Source organism: Bactrocera tryoni, unplaced genomic scaffold (assembly GCF_016617805.1).
Source record: "Bactrocera tryoni isolate S06 unplaced genomic scaffold, CSIRO_BtryS06_freeze2 scaffold_11, whole genome shotgun sequence".
Lineage (NCBI taxonomy): Eukaryota > Metazoa > Arthropoda > Insecta > Diptera > Tephritidae > Bactrocera > Bactrocera tryoni.
In genome coordinates, this window is record NW_024395824.1 from 8686563 (window position 1) to 8696101 (window position 9539).

General features: G+C 35.3%; 1 protein-coding gene across 1 annotated transcript; it reads right to left on the reverse strand.

Moving 5' to 3' along the window:
• Positions 1-7330: 7330 nt before the first annotated feature.
• On the reverse strand, positions 7331-9539 carry LOC120779598 (putative nuclease HARBI1). Its single transcript, XM_040111942.1, has 2 exons — positions 7806-9539; positions 7331-7752 (listed from the first exon to the last, which is right to left on the reverse strand). The coding sequence occupies exons 1-2, from the start codon at positions 7924-7926 to the stop codon at positions 7379-7381; spliced, it is 495 nt and encodes a 164-aa protein (XP_039967876.1). The 5' UTR covers positions 7927-9539; the 3' UTR covers positions 7331-7378.

The following is a 9539-nucleotide window of genomic DNA, read 5'->3' on the forward strand; positions in this document are numbered from 1 at the left end:
GGTAGGGCCTCATTAGGATCAGAAAAAACGCGTAATAAATTTTTCTCCATTTTCTGAAATTTGCCCCTTACAACCTCGGGGACTTCTATGTCCTCTACTCGTGTGAAATTCACATTTGCACACTTTAAAAACTTTATTTCTTCTGAGCCATTATGAGTTATTATTTTTTTTGATTTTAGATCTATTGTTGCGTTTGTTTACGTTAGCAAATCCAGACCTACTATTCCGTCGAACGTTGAAAGAGACGGGAGAATAAAAAAGGTACTGTTTGTGTCGAAAAGGTTTACCGTGCATTTTTCTTTAATGTGAGTAAAGCCATGGATTGACTTTACCAAGAAAGAATTTTCGACAGGTACTATGTGCTTAAGCACTTTTAGAGGCTTCTTATAGTTCTTTGATGCCCCCGTATCAATCAATAATTTTAGTTTTCTCCCTGCAACTGTTCTTTCAATGAACGGTAGCAAGGAGTCCTGTCTAAAAAATTTAACTGGTTAGGTTCAGTAAGGTCGTCTTCGATTGATGAGGCCTCTGAGTTTGCTACCTCATGATACGTCGTATCTTCTTGATTAGAAGTAGAATTTACGTTTGGCAGGTAGTTAACCCGTTGTTGTTTTGGTCCTGTGAATTTTGCACAATCATTACTTGGTCTCTTCACTGTCTGTCCGTATTTTTGATTTTGATTATTAGAATATCGAGATGAGTATCCACTATTTTTCTGTTGTGCTGAAGGTTCTCTGAAGCGTTGCGAGGTATCAACGTCCATTGGCTGTACTGGCTCTAGTTTCGGCGGAGACCTGCTGTTGAAGTCCCGCGTTCTGTTAAAATGGGGATTTTTCGCAAGATACGTGTCATTCGTCTGATATCTACTACTTGTACCTTTTTGCCTAGATTGCTCTATATTTAGCCTTTGGGATTTGTCTTCCAGGCTCCTGGCATATGTGCTTGCGAACTGGTATCGTTCATGGTTAAATTCCACCTCCTGTGCTAACGCTAGAGCCGAAGGTAGATCTTTAGGCCGGGCTGAGAATAACACATCACTAAGGGGTTTCTTAGTCCTTGAAATAAATACGCGTAATGCATCCATTCTGTATTTTTCGTTCAGTGATGCAGCAATGGATTTTTCGTAAGTCATTATCGTTTTGTTAGTTAAAAGGGTTAACTTTTTCTCTACCTCGTCGTAATATTGTAGTAGTGACAAACTTCCTTGGCGGAGAGTTGACATCTCCTGTTCGATCAAGTAAATTGGTCGTTTGTCGGAATAACTAAAATCGAGTCGATTAATTATGGCCTTAAAATTTAGAACGGTATTAAATGAGGCCAGAACCATGTCGGCTGGGCCTTTAACTTTATTCCTAATGATGGCAACAGTCTGATAATGTTTGCTGCTACCCTCATAGTCTTCAAAAACTTTGTAGGCGGTGTGTGCCGCCTGCCGCCACGATACATAGTTCTCCTGCTTACCATCGAAGTCCGGTAAGGACTTTACAATATCGAGTGGCTCCTCGCATCTAATCCCGAGTACAATTTCTGTTTCCCTATATGTTTCTATGTTCGGTGTGTCGATTTTAACGTCATTTAGTCGTTGATTAATACTTGCAAGCTTTTGTTCGAAATTTTGAGTTTGAGTGGAGAGTGCACTACAAACTGCACTTTCCACAAATGCCCTTAATTGGTCTGGTTCCAGCGCCTTTTCTTGTCTTTTGTCTGCCACTCTATATTCTGTCCACCAATTTTCTGTATTATCCCTATTGTTGCACTGTCTCTTACTAACTTCTATTCCGTTAAGGCTCTCAAATAGTTTGTCCAGGTCCTGATCACTCATGAGCTTGAAGTAAAACCGATACTAATAAGCTGGCCTGCGCAAAATTTATTTCTTAAAAACTCGTGCAAAGATTTACAGTTATATTTAACACAAGTTTTCTTTTTTAGCTACTTTTTTATTAGAGCAATTCAACATACTATATTTTTTGCACTCTACTTATATATTTTTGAATCTTAATTCTATTGTTTAATTTTTTGTAGAAATTTTCGATCCCCTTTGGTCCGTGATTCCTTTTTTTGTGACGTCTCCTCCTTGATGGTCCGTACAATTATTCCCGATTAGTTTTTTTCCTATTTTTTATCGAGCTTTTTATTTCCGAATAGTTTTTTCTATTTTTTATCGAACTTTAATTTTTGTTCCCGAATAGTTTTTACTATTTTTTATTGAACTTTAATTTTTGTTCCCGAATAGTTTTTACTATTTTTTAACGAACTTTAATTTCTTTTATTCCCATATAGTTGGGCGCCAATTACAAATAACCGTCTTGTTTTTTGTTATTATTGCTTTATTGATCAGACCATCCTGTCTGATGAGTTCGCTGTTTAAAACTAAACTTACATTCTAAATGTCTTAAACCTGCACCTTGTCTCAGTTGTTGTGGAGTTATTGCAGCGGATACGACGCCAACGCTTGCGTTGGCAGTTTGCCGCTACCGCTGTGCCTTACCTGTCAGCGTGGGAATGTGGATTCGCTGACTCAGGCCACGCGCGGACTTTATTGTTGACAAAGGGCAGCTTGTGTTAACTTATACACCCGTCTTACAATTATTATTTTTATTTTGTCAATATGCAGGAATATACACCCGTCTTACAATTTAATTTTGCCTGTATTTGTATTAATAACAGGGCTTTTTTAAATTTGGCTGAGCTCTTTTTTTTGTTTTAGGCTCGATAGGACCAAAAATGTTTAAAACTCAATGAAGATTTTATCAAACCTTACCACTGGTGGGGGGAAATGAAAAGACCTTCACTGAGCTGAGAATTATTTCATTCTCTTTATTTTATGTTGCTGATATGCGGGAATATACACCCGTCTTACAATTATTATTTTTATGTTGTCAATATGCGGGAATATACACCCGTCTTACAATTATTTTTGTTCTAATTTGCCTGTATTTTGAACAAGGCTTTTTTGTATATTGCCTGTTTTTTAAATACAGGACTTTTTGATTTTGGCCGAGCTCTTCATCCGGCTCGAAGGACCAAAAATGTAAAAACTCAAAAAAGATTATTCATGCCTTACCTCTAGTGGGGGGAAATAAAACGACCTTCATTGAGTGAGAAATATTTCATTCTGATTTTATCGTTAATATTGTACACCTTATATACTATTTGAAGTCTTACTTATCTAGTTAAATATATGTGTATCTACGGCACACCACATGGGGTTGTTTTCAACTATACAATGCAATACATGTGTGTGTATGTGTGCTGTCATACAAGATCTTTTATCTCATCATTGTTTTTGCTGTATGGTTTGGGATTACTTTCAAGTGCACAAGTGCATTTGTAATCAATTGCCCAAACCTAAGTAAATATGTTTATATAACATATCTTGAGTACATGCAGTGCATACGTGCCTCATGTAAGTATGTACATTTGTATATGTGTTGCATATATATGCATGTATATTTATGTGTTTATTTAGGTATGTATTGTATTGCCTCGGCATTGGCGAAGATAAGCCTGTTCAATATATTTGAACAATAGATGTAATTTCAGAAACTCATCTAACAAATAAAAATAATTTCAATATACCGGGATTTAGACTATATGTTACAAATCATCCGGATGGAAAAGCGCATGGTGGAACGGCAGTATGGATTAGAAATCGTTTAAACCACTATGCTCTAGAATCTCATGCTACACCACAGTTACAAGCTACAACAATACGGATCACTAAAAAATCGGGGTTGTGACCTAAATCTCACGGCTATATACTGTCCACCTCGTTTTAAAATTACAGAAGTCGAATTTAAAGACGTTTTTGGAACACTAGGTCAAAGATTTCTACCAGATGGAGATTACAACGCAAAACATACGTACTGGGGCTGGGGTTCACGTTCTATTAATCCGAAAGGACGACAGCTGTATCAAATTGTTATAACTAGGCACAATAACCTTGAAATAATATCTCCTGGTAAGCCGACATATTGGCCTAGTGATCGTAACAAAATACCAGATTTAATAGATTTTGCTGTAATCAAAAATATAGATAAATCGCACATAACAGCTGATATGTACATGTACTGATCTTTCTTCTGATCACTCTCCTGTACTAATAAAGTTATGTGAACAACCCATATTCGTTAATCCAAAAGTGGGTCTAACTTCTTATAAAACGAATTGGCTAAAATACAAAAACTACGTCAGTAGCCACATAAATATTGAGTACAAAATAAATTCAGGAAGAGATATTGGCGAAAGCATAAGAGAAGTCAATGATATAATGACCAGCGCAGCTGTCTTAGCAACACCAAATAAAAGCTATAAGCCGCTTGGTTTCAGAAAAATCTCTAACAGAGAAATAGACATGCTTGTAAGTGAAAAAGGCGTGCAAGACGTGAATGGCAGATAAATCGTTCCCCTTCCACTCAGCTTCAATTAAAATCTGCTGTACGTAAATTAAAAAAGCGCTTAAACGTGAGGAAGAATTGAACACCGAAATGTATATAAAGAAGCTGTGTCCAAATTCAAACAAGCAAAATTCCCTTTGGAAAGCCCAAAAGTCCATGAAGCCACCAACTGACTCCAACATGCCTATACGAGACTTGGGTGGAAATTGGGCTCGAAGTGACGAGGAAAAGGCTAATTGCTTCGCAAATCACCTACAAATGGTATTTCAACCCAATTTGCCAAAGAACAACTTTAAGCTGTCAATCTTACCTAACACAGCTAAAGAGTCGCTCGAGTCTCTTAAGACATCACCTTCTGAAATTATTGGTATCATCAAAGAACTTAATCCAAAAAAGTCGCCGGGACATGATAAAATTCCCCCAAAAATGCTAATTGGGTTACCAATTATTGCTGTAGAGGTGCTCTCTTTGCTCTTCAATGCAATTCTTAGTTTCGGATACTATCCAATTTCATGGAAAAAGTCACAGATTATCTTGATAGATAAACCTGGGAAAGACTTAACTCAGCCGTCTTCATACAGACCAATCAGTCTTCTACGCTGTCTTTCAAAAGTATTTGAAAAGTATTACTATCAAAGATGTCTCCTTTCCTCCACGAAAATAATACAATACCAATGCATCAATTCGGTTTTCGTGCGAAACATGGCACAATAGAGCAAGTAAATAGAATTACTAACGAGATAAGAAAAGCATTTGAGCACAGGGAGTACTGTTCAGCAATATTTCTAGATGTAGCTCAGGCGTTTGATAAGGTGTGGCACGAAGGTCTTTTATATAAGATTAAAAACAATTCTACCTTTAGAATTGGAGTCTTATTTAAAAAATAGAAAAGTTATGGTAAAAGTGGGAGATTTCATATCTGATGAACGACAGATAAGGGCTGGTGTACCCCAGGGCAGTGTTTTAGGCCCAACACTGTACATCATATATACAGCAGATCTTCCAACAGCTAATAATGTATTAATTTCAACTTTTGCGGACGACACAGCTATAGTGAGCCGTAACAAATGCCACATTTTAGCATCGAGAATATTAGCGAAGCATTTAAGATCTGTCGAAGAATGGCTAGCGATCTGGCGTATTAATGTGAATGAACAAAGGTGTAAGCATATTACATTTTCGCTAAGACCAAAAATGTGCCCGGCAGTAAAAATAAACAATATTTTAGTACCCCAAGCGGACGAAGTAACATATCTTGGTATTCACCTAGATAGAAGGCTCACACATCCCTAGTAAAATAACATGAATGATGATTAGAGCTGCAAATTTAAATTTGCTTTTAAATAAAAACTCCAAACTTAGCCTAGACAACAAAGTGCTTTTATATAATGCGGCCATAAAGTCGATTTGGATGTATGGCATTCTACTGTGGGGTACGACCTGTGCAACTAATATTGATATATTACAAAGGTTTCAATCAAAAATGCTTAAACCAATCCTCGCGTTCACCGTGGTACATGCGTAACGAAAATATCCATAAAGATCTTGGTATCCCTATGGTAAAGAAAGAAGTAGAAGACAGCAGAATTAAATATATATCTAAACTCCGAGATCACCCAAACCCTTTGGCTTATGCTTTGGTACATTCCTGCGATCAAACACGCCTTAAAAGAAGAGACATGCCTGCATATTAAAGAGCAACGTATCACCAAAACAGCTCAATCACTTGCTTGAGCCTGTCTAGTTTTTAAATAGATTTAAGATTTTATAACTTATTGTTAGGCTTTAAGAAAAAGCAGATCCAATAAATAAAATAATTTTAAAAAAATTATTAATTTGATGACTTCTTTTGTAATGTGATGCTTAGTAGTATTATGCCCCTATTGCGGTTTTCAACCCAACTGCATTTCAGTCGAAGTTTAAAAATTCAGTATTGCGAACTTCAACTCAATCCGTCAAAAAAAATTGCGGTTGAAGTATGATCGAACTTCAACTTTTTTGGTGTTGCGGTTTTCAACACTGTACAAGTGGGGTTGACTAGTATATAAATAAACTTCAACTGCTTAATGGCCTTTGAAGTTCAACATTCGTGCAATGAGATACAAAAAATTATTAAAGAAAAATGGAGAACAGGTAAAATAACTATTTTAATTAATGTTAAATTAATTTTAATTAATATTTTTAATAAATTTTTAGAAGAAATCAAGTTACAACAAAAAAGCAATTCGAAAAATTGGTGGAATTAATGGAGAAGGAGAGTGGAGCCACAATTTGGAAACAATAAATTCAAAACCTAAGAATTGTGGGAGAGTGTGGCACTGCAGTTAAATTGTTTAGGGCCACCAAGCAGAACTGCCTACGAATGGGGACGAGTAAGTTATGGTTATGACATTAAAACTACTAACTAAAAATAAAATTTGTTTATCATCGCAAGAGCAGTCGCTGAGCTCAGTGGAGGAGAGCGTGGCCCAGCTTATTCAATTAAGGGAAGCAGTTGCACCAAGTGGGCTGGCATTTGGTGTGGAGAATATACCTCCTACTGTCGCCGATGTGCCCCTTGAACGCTCGTCATTGTCCACTCCAGTTATGCAGGAACGCCCGACTCCTTCCAGGAGAGTTCAGTCAAGGAGGGCGAACAGTTGTATGGAGTCGGAAAGGCTGCAACTCCTTTCAACCCAGGCTGAAACGCAACAGCAAATTTAAAAAAAAATTGGACAGTTGGAGAAAAGAAAAGCAAACGAGGCGCATGAACTCCACGCACTTAAAATTGAGGTGCAGCGCCTCAAATTTGCTAAATTGAATTCTTCGCAAAGATTTTAATTTTTTTTTGGTTTTTTAACATACGAAGTAATATTTTATTTTTAATTATTCTGGAATGAAGTGATATTGTTATTTAATGAATTTATTTAAATAAAATTTAAATATATGCCTGAATAAATAGCACTGTAGAAAGAATAAATGAAATTTAATATTTTAATTATTTACAGGGAAGTCATAATATTATTGCGAATTATTCGAGCCGTATCCTCTTCTTCTCTTTCTATGTCCAAAATATCATTGGTCATTGTAGTATGTGAAGTAGATGGTATTTCTTCCGGAGATTCCACTTGAAAGTGTTGGCAAATATTGTGCAATGCGCAACAAGCATTCACAATTTGCGTAGCCTTTTCGGGAGTGTAATGTAAACCTCGTACAGATAAAAGATATCGAAATCTACTCTTGAGTACACCAATTGTCCGCTCTACAATATTCCGTGCTTTTGAGTGTACTGTATTGTAACGTGCTTGGGGTGAAGAAGCTTCCACTAAGCGATAAGGCGTTATTAAAAATTTGTGCAGAGGATAGCCAGCGTCGCCTAAGAAATTACATTACTCCAATTATTTAGCAATAAGTACGATAAAGTCTTACCCAAGATCCAAGTGTTATTCTGTATGTTGTTCTGTAAATTCACTTTCAAATCGCTATCATTGAAAACAAAAGAGTCAAGATTTGCGCCTGCATGCCTAGCATCCACATACCGAATAGACATTTTATAATCACAAAGCTAAAAATTTTAAGAAATTATACCATTTTGTTTCTAATATAATTTATACATACAATCATTACGTTTAAACTGTAGTAGCACTTTCTGTTAGGATAAAGATGTTGCACTTCTTTTCTTGGTGAAATTATGCGAACATGAGTCCCGTCGATGCAACCAACTACTCCCGGGAAAGCACTTTTTGAATAAAATGAAACTTTTGAAGCGTTTTGCTCCTCCTCAGTCATTTGAATTTTAATCCATTGGGCACAAATACGTTGTTCAATTATATTTAGAACCTCTTTAATTACTAAAGATATCGTAGGTTGCGCCAACCCAATGTTAAAATCATTTCCACTGCATTTTTGATAATCACCGTCAGCAAGGAAACGCAGAGTTGCGCATAATTTTAATATAGGAGGTATAGCCGTTCCTCGCACACGTTGGTGGAAATGTTCCTTCATCTCATTCAGTAAAAAACAAAATTCTTCTTTATTTAATCGAAAATAACTTATGAATCTGCAACAAATATTATTAAAAAGCCATTCAATTGTGAAAAAACTATGGCTTCCTTTGCATTTGGAAGCTCCGATGGATTTGAGTGATCACGAAGGCTTTTTCGTATACGTAGCACATCAATTTTGCCCCCAGTATTTTCGTCATTGTAATATAAATCAAAACTTATATCCATTTTTTATTTATTTTAATGTATATTCACTTTTTCGCGAGAATTAATAACACTTGGGTTATTTTAGTCAAAAAAATATTTGAGTTCTGCATTGACAGCAGAACGTTCTTTATTTGGTAATCTTCAAAATACAAAAGGCAAAGCGTGTATGGTTATGCTTCTATTTATACTAATGGGTAATCTACAATACATATAATTTGTTAAAATTATTAAAATAGCGATTATACTTATTGTTATAAGAGTTGTTTTAATAGGGTGTTCCTCAAAAGGGATTATGAATGTATGTAATTTTTGGAAGTTGTTAAATTTATAGTTAGATTCTCCATTCAAGATTTCTAATAGTTTAATTTTATCATTAGAGTGTGTTTTTATATATTCGTTAATTTTTTCTTTTTGGTTATGATATTCTTTACTATCAATTTTTATTGTATCAATAAATTGTATTAAATTAGTTCCATTAATTGTTTCATTATTAATTTTGTGTTCTCCTTCGAGGAGAATGTTTCCTTGGTTTATCTGCAATAGGGGGATATTATTTTCTTCTATTGTATTACAAAAGGCTTCTTGGTAATATTGTCTTGTTTGTTTTGCTTACAAATATATGTATTTACTCATATTATTTCTACATTTAGTGATTTTTATGAGTTTATTATTACATTGTGCTATCAGTGGGTCTAATATAAGTTTCCCGTTAGGAGATTTTAGAGCAGTTATGTCATAGGTATTACATTGCTTTGATATGATTGGGTATTTATATATAGTAATGAAGGCGTTATCTACCCTGACTACATGTATTTCTGCGTATTGTAATATATCTATAGCTGGAAGGGTTATTTATTCTGTATTCAGGATCTTTTCCACTTCTTCTATCGGGTGATTTTTTAAGAGCTTGATAACTTTTTTTTAAAAAAAAACGCATAAAATTTGCAAAATC